Genomic DNA, 16,063 nt, shown 5'->3' with positions numbered 1-16,063 from the left:
TCTTGCCACTCAGCTGTGCCCATGCCACACACTGTGCTGCAGCCAAGGCTGATGAGCAGAGATCTGCTCCTGCAGAGGGTGATAGGATCTGTCTCATGTGGGCTTAAATGGATTAGAAAGCGATGACAAGATCAGCTCTGCTATCAGATCACAGGAAGGCAATCTCAGTGAAGGGCGTCCAACAAAAGGATGCAGGAACACAGTGCAAAAAGTGAGAATGTGGGAGCTCAGCATGCAGCAGCCCCTCCCAGAGGGGCAACAGGGGACAGGCAAGGGTGGCCCTGCTCCAGGACACGGCTGGGGTGCTGTCCCAGGCAATGAGGGTGTGTGCATGGAACCCACACGCTCTCCCCTCACACCAAGTGTGGCTCTCTAAGCAAGTTTATAGATGGCTAAACTGCCCCAAGAGACAGAGCTGAATAAAGAGCCAATTATAAAAATGGTTATCACTCCTAACAGAGCAGCAGAGCCATGGATTTTGAGCCCCAAGGGGACAATTAGAGCACTAGGACACGAATGCAAGCCACCACAGCTTCACCACTTGGTCCTGAATAGAAACTTGTGTTTGGCTGCAGCCTATCTGCCAGAAAGCACCAAGACAAAGAGGACCCACAACGGTTTCTAACATTTTACACTGACAATATATTGACCCAAACATATTACTAACTCTATAGTAAAGTTAAAAATTGGAACAATTCAGAAGTCTTTGCTTTCCAGCTAGCATTAGGTCTGTAATATCAAGTGTGATGAGCAGCAGAAAACAAATTTGTCCTAAAAGCTGTAGGAAATATCTGTGTTTTCATTTACTGATTCTCATAAATCTCAAGTCCTCCATCTCCCACACAAACCCCCTCCCAGGGGTTAGCTGGGATATACCATTTACAGAGATGTCATAGGGCTCAGCCTCCTCGTAATATCCCTCTGGGGATTCAATCTTGGGGACTGCTGGTTGTTTTGTTTCGAGAATCTGCAAAATAAACACATAAAACAAACATGATTTAAGGTAAAACCAGATCCACCAAAACAATGGGACATCCTTCCCCCCTTTTTTTAGCACTCAAGTGCACCCCAGTGGGTGAAATCTTTTAGATGTGGTAGAGTTAGGTCAAATATAAATTGAAATTATTGTATAATTGCATCATAAATGTTATTTTCTTTCATGTTGCTTGGGAAGATCAACTCATAGCAGCAATTGCAACCATCAGCCTTACCCTGAACTGAGATTTCTGCCTGCTGCACTGACCCCCCCTAAGCTGCCCACGGTACCTGGGGATGGCCCTCTGTGCTATGGGTTATAAGATATGGGTTATCTTATCAGGGAACTAGAAGGGAGGACAATTGGTGCAACCCTGGCTTTACACTGAAAACAACCTGAGCAGTCTCTGGTTGTGTCTCCAAGTCCCTGACTGATAGAAACTAACAACAAAACTCTCTGCCTTAGGAACTATATTGGGAATCTTTAATTGTGCTCTTAACAAAAAATGAAGGAAATGGATAAACAACACCAATGGAAAATAAGCCTTTGAAAAGAGTCCAAGTGCTGGAAAATCCCTGTGGCGCCTGCCAAACCCCTCCCTAAGCACCAGCAAGGGCTGGCCGGAAAAACATGCCTTGATCCTTTAGAAATATCAATACATGAGGGGGAAAAAAGTGAAGAAATGAACTTTTTACATTTCAGGTGATTCACAGAGATGTTGGTCATGAGAGAGCAGAGCAGCAGCATGAACAGATCAGAGCACAGAGCTCGTGTTCTTCCCAAATATCTGGCATCCCATCTCCCACCCTGACCTGACAGTAGCATTTCCCTGCTCCCCAGTGAGGTTTAACCACCCTTAGCCATCTGACAGCAGGATGCTGTGTCCTGCCATGCTTCAGCTGCCCTGGCTGAGGCTGTGCAAACCCTGCCAGGATGCCCAGGGTTAAACCCCATTGCCCCAGGAGGAGGGGCAGGTCTCTTTGCAGAGAGAGCAGTGTTGAAAGTCACAAATCCTGAATTCTGCCAGCCCACAATTGCCCCCTGGGGAAGAGGGGCCAGCTGTGCACCAGCGCTGCAGGACCAGCCCATCTGCAGGTCATGCCAGCATCATCAGATGCAGGTGCAAAGCTGCCCATCCTGCCCTGGATGTTTCCACCAGCAGCTTCTGGTGCTGAGAAGCAGAAAGGAGGCTTTGAAGGAAGAGATTTTCTGGCCAACAGCTGCCCACAAAGGGAAGCAGTTTGGCTGTGGGAGTGAGGAACCCTGGCCACACCAAAGCCACACGTCTGCTCCCACTTGGACGAGCTGCCTGTGGCTCTGCCAACCTCCCAAACTTCCCCAGTGTTAAAATTCCTCATGTGGGTCTGCCAGATGCTGTGAGCAGCCTGAACTTTCCTTCCAGAGGCACGTAGAACACTGCTGGAAAACACTTGCCCTCCAAACACTTAAAAGGTTTAGGAACTTCTTGTCCTAATGTGTTGCATTAAAGGAACAAAAACAAACCCAGGCTCTCCATGGCTTTACCTAATCCCTTCCCTGGCTAGGAAATGTGTCTGTAATTGCCATCTGTGGTGGCCTCCTGTGTGCAGCCAGCTCCCTTTGTGCTGTGACCATAAAGAAATTGCCTACACAAAGAAATGCTGTGGGTTTTTTTAACACCATCCCACAACTGCCAGGGAAGGGGCTGCTCTGTTTGGTTTCCTACAGACAATGAGGTTTCCTCAGGGTGCACCTTGGTTGACCAGAAGGTATTTGTTTTGTCTCCTCTTTCCCTAGGGGTGTGGTTTACTCTCTAACTTCAGTCACAGGCTATAAATTGTGGTCTTTACCCACGCTGGCCCTTGCAGAACATTTGCCTGTTGCATTATGGCCCAATGAGCATGCAAATATCACCACCCTGGCTGTTTGCATCCCTACCACAGGACCTTCCCTGGGGATGGCTGCCTGCAGGAACAGGCAGAGCTGCAGCACAGGAGAAGTCACCAAGGCCTGCAGAACTCATGGTTTAAAGGTTGTTTTCGGACAAATCCAAAGGAATTAGAGGGATCCAGGTGGGCCATCCCTGTTGGGTTGCCCAGTGGCTGCCAGGGACAATTGGCTGTTCAGAGCTTTATCACCATATTTCTTCCATGCCTCAAAAGGCAAGTGTAGAGCAACACCACAGGATGCCTGAGTGCTACCAAACCACAGAAAAATCTGCAGAGCAAAAACAGATCTAATCTGAATTCCTCTCCTAACCTGTCAGTTTCTGTGCAAGGAGTTGTGTTCACCCTCCACTGCCCAGCTGGCTGTGGCTCCTGCCTGCCCTGGGAGCTGCAAATCCGAGGGAAGATCCATTTCCCCCTAACAGCAATTTCCACTCATTAAAGCTCTCCCCATAAAGCTCTCCTTCTGTGTATTCCCTGAAGGACACTCAGATATCTTTGCTGCCAAAGCTCACTGACACTCAGATGCTCACAGTGAGGAGGTACCTGGCTGCTGCATCCAAGGGAGGTTAACTCCAGTGGTAAGCAGCTGGGAGAAGGAAATTCCCAGCACAGGTCTGGGAGAGGACAGGTGCCCTTCTCAGCTGATATCTGAGAATATTTTTTTTTAAATTCCCTTATTTTTGGGGGGAATTTTTTAATCCCTGATTTAACTTCCTGATTTCCCAGTCAGAAAGCTGGGCTGCACCAAGCTCAAGAGAAATGCCTTGGCGACACCTGGCTGCTGCTTCCCCACTGGTGCCTTCATTCCACCTCCTGCCCACCATGAAATACAGAGCTAAACAGAGGTTCCTGCTCTGGCCACTGCTCCCAGGCCCTCCAGCTCCAGCCATCTGCATGGGCAGAACCCTTTGGGGCTGGAGCAACTCCCAAGGCAATCACATTGCATCCTAGGGTTTGTCAGCTGCACCCCATCCTAGCCCTTGTTGTTCCAGCTCCTCCAGCTAACTCCAGCTGAGCCACACAGATCCCTGGGCCAAAGTCCTGGTGCCTCACCCTGCATCCTCCTTCCTGGGAAAAGAACAGATCCTCCTTTGTGGCTGATGGAGGCACCACCCCATCCTCCTCCATGCCTCCTCCTCCTGCTCCCCATGCCTGCTCCCTGCCCTCCTTCCCCTTCACATCCTGAAATCCCAGCTCACAGCAATTCCCACATTGCACCAACTGCTGAACAGCAACATCAGGGGCTGGAGCGTGACCTGAGTCTGGGAGAGCTGGGCTGGCTCCTGGCACAGAGACAATGGGGTTTAACTGAGTTAGAGCTGCCCTGCAGAGAAACCCACAGAGCCAGCAACTCCTCCTCACAGACTTGTGGGCTGCACAACCGCAACAGCCCCTGCACCCATTGCAGACAGCACCAGGTGTTGCCAAACCTCTGGCAATGCCCAAGCTGAGAAAGGCTCTGGCAGCAAGGGAGGTCCTGGTACTGCCCAGGGATCTTCCTGCAGCTGAGGGATTCCTGGCTTCTCTAAGATCATGTCAGCAGCCCAGGCATAGCTGATTTACAACCCAGGAGAGATTTCCAAAGCAGCAGCTGAGAGTCATCACCGCCTCTGTTTCTTTGAAAACCTCATTTCTCCTTCCTCAAGCCCATGCAATGGGTGTGGGTCTCCCTGGAAGGGAGCACAGCCCTGTTTGCACTCATGGGGAGCTCCCAGAGCTGCCTGCTCCACCTGTGCACAAGATGTGGGTACCACAGGGGCTCCTGGGTGTCCAGCCAGCCTAGGAGCTGCACCACCTACACACTGGCCCACAGTCTTTGTAAAGATGAAACATGCAGCTGGAAATGCCTAGCTCAATGTTTTGTTGTTATTTTTAAAATAAAGCTCACCAGGATTCTTTGCCTCATCATCCTACACAGGCAGAGGTGTTTCCACCCAGCCATGCTGCACTGGACCTGACAACAGCAAAGTCTCAAGGGGCTCAGAGCCCCAGGGGGAGGCAGGGAAAAGCAAAGGGTGTGAGGGATTTACCTTTGGAGGGGGGAGGTCTGGCAGGCTCTTCTGAGGAGGTGACAGATGCAGTCCTGAGTCTCCATTGGTCAGGGAGTTCTTCTGATCCAGCACTGCAAGGCAGAAACAATGACACAGATGACAGTGGCCTCTCCCAGCAGAGCACTTGCTGCCCTGGGCTGTGCTGGAGCAGCAGGATGCCATTCCAGTGGGAGCACAGTGACAATGACAGGCAGGGCTGCAGGGCCACCATGGCAATTCAGGCCATAGCCAGGAACGTGGCACTGGCAGACCCAGCTGGCCTCTGGTTTTAGGGCATCTTTTTCCTTCTGGAGGGAAAACTGTGAAGGCCAGACCCACTGCTGAGAGTTTAAAGGGTCTGGAGAAGCAGCATGGGCAGACACCACACAGTGTCTGGAAACCCATGGCAGTTCAGTCCTTGCCAGCTCTGATCCCTGCTGCTGTGAGCAGACAGGTCAGTGATGTTCTCCTCTGCTACCTTTCCCAAAAATGGGTCCATCACCTCCCTGCTCCCAGGGAAAGCTGCAAAGGTGGCTGCCCAGCTATGTGCACAGTGGCTTATGTGATCACTGCTCAAGGGAAGGCTGCTCTTGAAGCAGCCCAGACCAAACACGTGGCATGTGGCAGCAGAACTGCTCCAGGTGATCCCTGTCTGCCTCTGGAAAGTCACATTTTCCAAGCAGCTGGATGCAGAGTGATTTACTATCTGGAGGGGACATTGAAGGCTCAGAAAACTTGTGTTCAGTCCCCTTCTCCTACCACAGAGCTCCTGGGTGGCCTCAGTGAGTGCCCAAATCCCATGACCTCTGAGATAGTGCAGTGATGGATGTACCCCTCCTTCTCCAGCCACACAGGCCAGCATCACAAATCACACACTGTTCCCTTACTGGGGTGGGAGGGCAGGAATATTTTTCCCTCGATAAGCATTGACATTTTGCAGGTGTCCTCTGATAAAGATGCCGCTCTAAAAGCTGCAGCTTGAAGAGGACTTAGAAGAAGGAAGGAAAAAGAAAAACCATCCAAAATTCTGCTGAAATTCACATCTGTATTAGCTGTTACTTATCTGTGCTCTCTGTTACTTGTAAAAGTGAATGTCACTTGGCATTTGGGATAAGAGGATCTTTGTGGCCACACCAGGAGCCCTTCACACCAGTCCCACCTCCCAAACTCCTGCCCTGTGTGCTGACTTCCAGAAGGAGATGGCATTTAGCTCGCTGAGGAGCCCTGTGCACTTGGGTAGAGATTTGCTGCATCTCTCAGGTAAATGAGATCCATAAATGATGCTGCCCTCATCACCCAGTGCAGGGAATTCAATTACTGAGCCACAGGAAGGCATCTCAAAAGCTGTGTCTGTCCTGCTTAAATCCTTATCAACTGGATCTGCAAGTAGATATGAGGAGCAGGGAAACAGATTTTTGTGCAGAAACTGTGTATTTTAAAGTTTGGAGGGGTGATTTTTGGAGGTGATGGGCTTTGAAAGCATTTTACCATGTGCTGCTGAAGCTTTGCAGAGCACAAGATGTCCTGTCAGCTCAGGCACAGAAGTCTGTCCCCAGTCCCATTACAGACATGGAATTGCAGTAGATAAAAGGGACAGAGGGACTTGTGTCATCACTGGAAGATCAATATCACACCAGTGGGCACTTGGGCCCCCTCATCCCACTCAACCTGAACCTGCAGGCACCTCTCCATCGAGGCACAGAGGCAGGACCAGGGCTCTACACCCAGCTGCAGAGACCCCACACCTGTGTCTCACTGACTCCAGCATTCCAAGTAACACTGCAGTTTTACTTGGAATAGGGAAGTTGTTGAAAACAGAAAGAGAGAAGTGCCAGGTCCCACAGGGAGTGGCTGAGTGGGCAGGGTCATGGCCTTGATAGGGAAAAGTCTGAAACAAAAGAACCACCTCTAAAAATAAATTGTCTGAAATTTCCCCTGTGTTTGAGCATGGTGGATCAGTGCAAGCTTTGCTTTATCCACCCAAATGAGAACTTATATAAAGAGATGTTTCTGTGGCTGCTCAGCTGCTGGGAGGCTGTGTGATCCCATTATAGAGCATTACAGCATCACCCTGTCTGGAGGTCACACTGGGGCTGCACGTGTCAGCTGGGAGGACATCCTGCCTTCAGAGGCATTTGAAGTTAGCCCAAGTTTGGCTGCAGGTAGTTTAAAGAACAAATCAAACCAAATAAACAAAAAAAAAACCCACCACAAAGAAACAAAACCAAAACAAACTGTGGAAGTGAGACAATCCCAACTATTGCAGGACCAGCCCATCAGCAGCAGGCTGCTCTGATGAGTCCTTGTCTCATCCCTCTGCATTGGAAACTCTGGGGCAGGATCAGCCCCTGACAAGGTGTGCATTTAAAAATGTGTGTCACTAATTCTCTTGCTCCATGCAATTATCAGCAGCCCCTTTCACGGTGAACTTCAAAGAGGAAGAACATTTTTAGACAGTTATGTTCTTTGCCATGTTACAAATCCAAAACCTGGGAAAACTAAATTGGAAATTAGTATTTCAGCTAGGTTTGATTCCTCAGCCTTTACTCTGCAGAGCTCCCACATCCCTGGGAGATGAAGGAGCTCTGCCCCTGCAGATGGTGAGGGCTGAGCCCAAACTCACCTCACAAGGCTGTGACAGCACAGACCCTCTGCACCAGGGCAGAGCAGCACAGCAAACCAGAAATACACTTTCAAGGCCCCAAAGATGCAAAAAGTGGCTTCTTTTGTGGCCAAAGAAAGCATGAAGGCTTCCTTGAATATTTCAGGCACTGGAGCTTCAAGCCTTAGAAGGCAACGTTTTTATCCCAAAATAAAGACCTCCAAAGTGCTACTTCCAGGAATAACCTCACAGTGTTGGCAAGGACCGCTATTTCCAAGGGAATGTTATGAAAATGGCCCTTCCACAACCAGCAGCTGCTTCAGCCCTCAGAGCTGCCAGAGCAAGGCTGTAACCTTGTGTGCCTTCATCATCCCCTGAGACACAGTGAAACCATTAATCTTCAGCTCCCTACCTTTGTCTTGTTTCTCTTGGTCACCCTGCTGTTTATGGACTGTCACTTTGTTCATATAAATATACTCCTCATCACCACCTGCAAAACAAAGGGAAAAGTGAACTCTTTACCCACATGCTGCTTTCACACTGCTAACTTTTTCCACAAAGGCAGATGTAAAAAGTGTCTCTGCTGAGCACATTTGGTTGAGGCAACGTGCAGGAAAAACCCCAAGCAATAATAAAAAGCAGAAAAATTAAGTGCTTTATGGTCAGGAAATTCCGTTAAGTTAAAATTTCTACTTAAACATTAACTTGGCCAAACAGTACATCCTGTGTATTTTACAAAGTGGATTAAATAAACTTAAGGTTTAATAAAGAAAACAGAAAGGATCAGGAATCTTGGGAATCCTTTGCTTGTAAAGCTGGACACATAACTATAGTAATTTTACATAAACAATTAGAGGTCACTGCAAAAATAAACTCAGTTTCATTTTCTCCTTCTAATTTTCATGTCTCCCATTCCCACCAGCTGCCAGGAAAATGTTGCTTCAGGCCCCATAGCAATTCCCATGAGAGCCCAGCACCCCATCCTTGGTTTTCCTCATCTGTACCACTGGACTTGGTGTAGACTTTCAGAAGGTCAGACAGGAAGCTCTTCTTCACCACAGCAGTGCTGCTCAAGTTCTCCTTGTCCAGTATCCTCAGAAAATCTTCAAGTTCTGTGAGCAGCTGCTCCAAAGCTACAACAGAAACAGAGACAACTGTTGGCAAAGCAGCTGGCTGGTGTGTGTCAAAAGAGGACATATGTTAATTCCATGATTTCCAAAATCCTTTGCTTTTTCTGCTCAGGAATAGTTAATATTTAATTTTCCAGCTTGAACTCTGCTTCTAGCTTTGGAAAGAAAGTGAGTCCCAAACCAAAAAATCTCCAACTTCCCTTAGTCTGTTCACACATCAGTGAAACCCCATACAAATACCTGTTCTCCTTCCATTAGGACTTCTTGCTCAAGCAAACACAACCTGAAGAGATTTTGAGCATTGGGGCTGAGATTACACAAAAGCAGCTTGCAAGGTCTTCATACATGCACCTTGAGTCCTGGCAAATATCATTCAAACCTCATTTGGCTTGGGACCTACCAAAAATCCTGCTTTTTGCTTCTTCTTTGTAAGCTCCTCCTTATCTGGGAGAGATGGGGCCCTGGCAGTCTGGTGTAGCAGGAGGTGTCCTTGCCCATGGCAAGGAAGCTGGAACTACATGATCTCTAAGGTACCCTCCAGCACAAACCACTCAACAATTTTATGTTTCATTCCACCATTATTTCTCTGCCTGCATTAATTTGAAAATGTTTATGTGGGTATTCCAAAAAGAAAAGAAAAAAAAAAATCCCCACCTCCTCACATCCATAAATCCCAGCCCAGTAATTTCTCCAGCCACATTTCTTGGGCAGTGACCACAGACCCACTGCACCATGTGAAGCTGAAGCCACAAGACTCAGCAGCACCTCTCAGAGCCTCAGGAGGCCCTGCTGCACCCAAGACACCCCTGCACACCCAGAGCTAGCAGTGGGACAGACACTGCCCAGCTGAGCCAGCCTAATGGGTTTGTTTTCCTCCTGAGGAGGTGCAGCACAGCCCTGCCACCAACAAATCACTGCCCTGACAGGGCTCACGCTGCAGCAACAGACCCTTAATTGCTTGCTTTTGTTCACACCAGAGTTCATCGTGGGCTAATTAGCAGCAGGGGCAAGAGGAGGAAATAACAGAGCATTATTATGTGGAGGGAGGGACAGTGTGTGGGAAAAACATCCCAAACCCAGCTGGGACTGCTCCTCCCCTCTGGAGGCTCCTCTGCTGCCCCTCTCCATGGCTCCCTGGGGCTGAGGGGCTGCAGGGATGGGCAGTGAGGCTTGGCTGGGCCACCACCCCCCTGCAATGATCCCTGAGCACTCCACAGGGAGCTGAGGGGTAATTAATGCTCCCTTCCCTGTACTCACAGCATCCCCACACTGCTGATCCCATGGAACGCCTGTGAGTCACAGCTTACTCCATAGAAAAGTGTTAACACTTTGGATTCATAACACAAAGCATCTGAGCAGTTCTAGTTAAAGAGCTACCACATTTAAGGTCACTTTTTTAAAGGCAGGAGAAAGCCATCACCTTCCTACTCACCCATCTTTAGCCACCAGGCAACCTTCCTGGGGTAAATGCATGTCAGAAGATTGATCAATAAATTACACTGTAAAGGTTTATGCTGCTGGCCATTAATTGAAAAAACTTGCTACTGCTCTCAAACTGAATTAATCTTCACCAGACTGACTGTAAAACAGCCTAATGACTCCAGATCAGTCAATAACAGCTCCAGAGGAACCAACCAACTTGTAGTTATTCACACTTCAGTCTATACCCTCTACAACATCAAATCAATTCTCTTCTGGTCTGATTTAGGACCAGCAGGGAATGGAAAGCACCTGCCTCATGCTGTGTTAACTCCAAGGTCTTTGCTCGCTTCTGTTTTGCCCAGAGAAAACAAGAATCACCTCAAGAAACAGAAGCTTTTATTTTTCCCCATAAGCTGTGAGAAAGCAGGTAGCATTTGCTGATAACACTGCTGGATACCAAAAAGCAATGAATGGTGTCAAACCTACTCACAGCTGGCTTCTCTAAAGCTCCAGGGACCCTTTTTCTCCCAAGTTTGAGGGAACTCCCCATGGTAAATCACAGCCTTGCTAAACTCATCTGCTTCAGTGGCCCACTTCAGAAAATTCAAACTGAGGTCAGATCCTGCTGGACAGGCCAGCTGCACAGCACATTGATGTGTGACATTGATGGCACCAGAAACAACAGCACCAGGAACACCTAACCTCAATCTGAAGCTTCAGAAGCAGCTGCCCATGTGGATGTCACAACACTGGGTTTGCAGGGAAGGGGGTACAATTCCCATTCCCTCCTCCACCCCCAGACTGCAGAAAATGAGTTTATTCTTCTCCCAGGCATCCACAGCTAGCACACACACAGGGCTGAGCCCTGATGAATAGCAGAGCCCATACAGTAGGTTACATTTTCCAGCCCACCAAAGCTGAACTCAGGCTTCCAGTGACTCAAAGCAGCTCATTTAGGATGTGATCCTGGGCCACAGAGGTCAGTGGAAAGACTCTGTCAGACCTCAGTGGATTCAGAATTCAGGGACTCAAGAGAGCTTAATTCTGTTCTTCTTCTGCAAGAAGCAGTCTATGAACCATCTGCTTCTATGCAAGTATCTCCCTGGCCTCAGCTGAATATTCCCAATCCAAACCTGATACCTGCAAAAAAAAAATCCTCCACTGACATTCATTCTCTCCTACCAGAGGGAGAACAAGCTAATATTTATCAGAAACTGATGAGTGTGAGAAGTAAAATGAATTAATGCTAATAGGGTCTGTAAGATCCTCTGTGCAAGCCACTATCACAGCAGGTCCCTGCAGTAGAAACAATTGAGCGTCCTTGTACATTAAAGCTCAGGATTCTGAGTGCTGGAAGTCATCGCTTGATCTCAGCTGAAGCCCAATCATGCTGTGCTGGTGATGTATGGATGTACCACACTCATGGCAAAACCAGGCTGGTGGCTTTTCAAGCAGCCTGAAACAAATGGTTCTCCCTCCAAGCTGCATGGCTTTGCTCTCCTTATCTTAGCAGTTTAGAAATGAGAGCACATAAACAGATGATTCCTGCTCTGCAGGGCAATAGTTACAGGTCCAATGAACATATTTCCAAAATGGTATAGCTATGAGCAGCAGGATGAGAGATCAGAAGCAGACAGAAGCCTAAGTCATAAGGCAGAGACATTCTCAGATGCTTTTCTGAAACTTTTTTTCCACTGCTATATTGCTCTTCTCAACTCTCACAGCACTTCTTTGTGACTTCAGCAATATTTCTGGCACCACCTCAAATAAAGAGCTTCACAGATCTTACAAAAATTCAGGTCCCTTCACAGAAAACAGGAATTACCTCTAAGGTTTAGATTGTCAGAAAAATTATGAGGCTTGGCCAAAGTCACTGTGAATACCTGCACTGAATCCAGTTCCCTGAAGCATCAAGATATATGCCCTGCTCCAGTTCCCTAAAAGGATGGCCACAGACCTGGGGTCCCATCAGAAATCACAGCTCAGCTCTTGCCATGTTCTTCTCCATGGCAAAAAGACATCAGCAACTGGTTAAAACCCATAAGAATTTCTCAACACATGATGGAGAGAGGCACAGGAGCATCACAGTCCATGGGAAACTTGAGTGATTTGCATCTGCAGTGAGTGGATGATCATCACTGAAAGGATGGTACCTTGACATACACAGAAATATCACATCTTATACATAGAAATATCACATCTCTACTGATGTAATAGGGACTTTCAGGGTGGGGGTTACAGGCAGAAATACCAGCTCCTTTTTCTTGCATGCACTTGGATGATGAGATATGTTCTCCCTTCTTTTACTCCAAGACAATGCAGCCCATTTTACAGAAGCTCCTGGGCTGCCCCTGAGCAGCACAGGCTCTCTCAGTTTGAAGGCTGCAACTCTGGTCTGAGCAATAAGCAAAGAGATGCTTTGAACACTGATCTGTTCCAGCAGCAATTCAGTGGCAGCAGGACAGCACTGAAAAGGGCTTCTTTTGGCAGGAGCCTGTGCCTTTCTTTGCAGACTGAGAGTCTCTTGCATTGCAGCAGTGTCTATCCCAGCTCATGAGAACCCAGAGCCAAAAATGAAACAGCTTGCAAAGCCCTCATTGAGGAAGCACATTCCTTGCAAAAGAGCTGCCAATTTTGCCTGACACCAAGGTCACTGAAAGGTAAATGACCATTAAACTAGATTATAAAAGCCATTCCTACCAATAACCACTGATCTCTGTCATGGTGCTACAATAACAACCTATGTCTACATCTAATTACTTCATGTCTTGGCCTTATGAGGAAATGGGAAGACAGGCTCTGAATGAACTTTCATTCAAGTGTTTCAGTAACCACTGGATTGTATTAGACGTTTTAATCTAAATTAAATTACTTATTTTATCAAGGTAGAGGGGCCCCAGCCGCCGGACAAAGAATGTAATGAGATATATCCTAAAGGACAAACTCTTTCCTCTGCTGAGATGAGAGGTGAAAGATAAGGAGGATCATTTGCTAACAGGAAACTGAGGCATTGGGAGATTAAGTGATTGGTCCAAGGATATGGGCATATTCTTCAGCAGATCAGGAATACAAACTAGCTTTCCCACATCCTAGCCTGGGGATTGTGTTTCCAACCCCCCAAAGTGCTGAGGGATATTCCACCCTCCTGCCCAAAGCAGAGTCTGGGTTTGGTACTTTTGGCTTCACCCTTCCCTCCTAGAAGGAGCTTGGCTAAGCCGCTGACAAACTCCATCCAGGCACCAAGTAAATACCTGCAGCCTGTGCTGTGCCAAAATTCCTGCTTCAAAAATCTTGGAAACTCCAGAACTGGTAACAGCATTGTGAGCCATGAAAAAGCCAGCCCCAGGGGCAGAGGAGTGCCTGAGGCACCTGCCCACACCCAGCCTCCCTCCACCACGCACTACATCCCATGGCAGCCTCTCAGCTCCCATTTCCCACTGCCCAGCCCTGCCTGGCAGCACTGGGATTCCCCAGGGGCTGCTCTGGCAGACAGCAGTTCCTTTCTAGCCCTGCTCTCTTTTTTCCTTGGCTGCACAAGATGAATAGGGCAGCTGAGGAGCGTGCAGAGAGGACAGGCAGGCACAGAGGCAGCATTCAGCCTGCTGAATAGCAAGTGCTGTCAGAGGAGCACCCAGCCAAGGCCTCCCTGGCTAATTTGGAGTTTTACAGTAACAGTTGGGCTTTGCAAGAGGGAAAAGTCACCCACGGTTATAGCTAGAGAAGGCCATTCTCCCCAGCTGTGAGGAAAGGCAGATGTGTGGATGGTGACAGCTGTAACAGCTGGATGACCCCTACACTGGGCCACCTTCCAGAGCAGCAGAGCAGATCCCTCCTCAGACAAACCAGCCCTCCTCACCCTGCTGCTGCAGGGAAGAAAAGGGAGCAGCAATGCTTCAGCTCCTCTGCAGTGGAGGCAGCTCCTGTGCCCTGCTCCAGGTGCTGCTGCCTTTGGCAATGCAGGGCAGGGAAGGACAGCTGGCAGATGGTTCATCCAAATACTCTGAGAAGCAGCAACATCCCTGTGCAATCCCAGAGAGCTGCTCCTCTGGAAAGCATCCCCATCCCATTAAAACCCCACCAGCATTCACCCAGGGTGATGAGCAGAATAAACCAGGTTAAGACACTCAGACTGAGTGAGACCAGGTTTACCACCTTGGTTTTGACCATCAGAAAAATTTATTTACTTCTCACACTTGCACCTGTAATGACTGGCTAAGCTTCCATCTTCATGCTTTTCATGGGAAGAGAATAAAAAGCCCAGCTCACTGTTGTCCAGTTGAAAAGGTTTCTTTTACCCACAGAAAAATAATTATGGATATACAAATAATTGTAGAAGAAAAGAAATCTCCCCACAGCAAAATGAAAAATGCTGTGTTTTTCGAAGGAAAACCCACAAAAACCCCCTCTAAGCTTCTGGCAGACAATGAACTTTCTCATTGGAGACTCACTGCTTGATTAAACAAAACAAAAGGCGAAATTCATAATCCTGAGACAAGCTAAAATCCCTCAAAATAAGAAAACTGTAAAACTGGAGAACTCCTCTCAGAGTATTCCTAATAAGCCAGACAAGTGTCAGACAGCTATGACCACTGTCACAAAGCTGTCTGATTTTCAGACACAATGAGTGCTCACAGGGAAGAAAGAAAGAAAAAACCCCACCCAGAGGGTTCTATTAATGCACCTAAAATCCAGCACTGCTTGGATTCACACTCTCCTTGGGAGCACTAGGCTGGTCTTTGTTGCAAAGCATGATTCATGGAAGGACAGAAGCAAACAATGTGTTTGGCTGGCTGTGGGCTGTGAACTGCACAGATGAACCCAAGCAGCTCTGCGTGGGCTGCTCTGGAAGTTCGAACAAGACTCGCATTGAGAAGGGGCAGCTCTAACCCAGGAACTCTGAACTTTAACAAAACGGCAGCAGAAAATGCACACAAAGCTTTTCTCAGTGAGCTGAGCAAACAACAGACTCCTCTTCCCTCCACTGGAAGGTGGGAAACAGCATCCAAGAAAAATTAAGGAAAAAAAAGAAAGAAGGAAGAGAGAAGCAAAACATGAAAATTGGAATGTCACATGGAGATTTTACTGAGCACTCCTGCATTTCAGTGTCATATTGTTCTTTTATATCATAGAAAAGCTTGGGTGGGAAGGGACCTTAAAGATCATCTGGTGTGCAATGGAGGGTGTATGTTTGGCACTTCACAGGCAACACAGAGATGTGCTTCTCTGCAAAGGGTCTCAGCCTTTCCATGACAGAGCAACTGGTGAGTCACTGGAGGTTCCCCCCTGCCAAAGAAATTTGTTGGATGACATCCCAGAGAAGCTGGCATCCCTTCCTTTGGAGCAGGCCCTGTTAGCACACTGCCCATCAAACTCACAGGGTCCCCAAAGCTGTGCCAGGCTACAAACTGCAGGTCTGTGCTCAGTGATGCTCACAGCCTCAGCAGATGGGAACATAGCACAGACTGCCATGGAAAACCATGCTGGGAGCTGGGGGGGATCAGAGGAGTGCCACATCCTCACTGTGCAGGGCACCAGGTCACACACAGGTTGTGCAGCACAGCAACTCCTGCTGGGACAGAACCCAGCTAGGACAACAGAAAGGAAGCAACTAAAGAAGCATCAGTGCAGTAGGCAAGAGGGTAAGAAACGATCCATCCAAATTAAGATGTCAACTAAAATGTTGGACCAAGTCAGGCAGCACAGGACATTAAAGACAACACTTTTTTTAGGTAAATTAAAGACAACACTGTTTTTAAGGTAAATATCCCAAAGAGCAGGGCCTGGTGTTCTCCTTTCCCAGTGGGGAGAAAAACAATCCCAACAATTTTTGCAAAGCAGAAATCACATCTGCTGCCAAGCCCCAGAGCTGAATCCTAGACAGAGACACTTTTTCCTGGGAAGCTGCCTCCACTGATTCCCTTCTGTCCCCACGATCTTTTCTGCTGCTTTTCCCCTTACTCCTTCAGTTCCCAGCT

At 48.1% G+C, this 16,063-nt stretch overlaps 1 protein-coding gene across 1 annotated transcript in view; it reads right to left on the bottom strand.

Moving 5' to 3' along the window:
• The window catches only part of AFAP1L2 (actin filament associated protein 1 like 2), a 66,116-nt gene that overhangs the window by 17,703 nt on the left and 32,350 nt on the right, over nucleotides 1–16,063 (bottom strand). Inside the window, 4 exon segments of the mRNA XM_064716413.1 lie at nucleotides 877–967; nucleotides 4,935–5,026; nucleotides 7,949–8,026; nucleotides 8,541–8,669. Coding sequence (XP_064572483.1) covers nucleotides 877–967; nucleotides 4,935–5,026; nucleotides 7,949–8,026; nucleotides 8,541–8,669 — 390 coding nt within the window.

Source organism: Zonotrichia leucophrys, chromosome 6 (genome assembly GCF_028769735.1).
Source record: "Zonotrichia leucophrys gambelii isolate GWCS_2022_RI chromosome 6, RI_Zleu_2.0, whole genome shotgun sequence".
NCBI classification, from domain to species: domain Eukaryota; kingdom Metazoa; phylum Chordata; class Aves; order Passeriformes; family Passerellidae; genus Zonotrichia; species Zonotrichia leucophrys.
The sequence above is the reverse complement of the archived record's forward strand: the minus strand, read 5'-3'. Positions and strand labels throughout refer to the sequence as shown.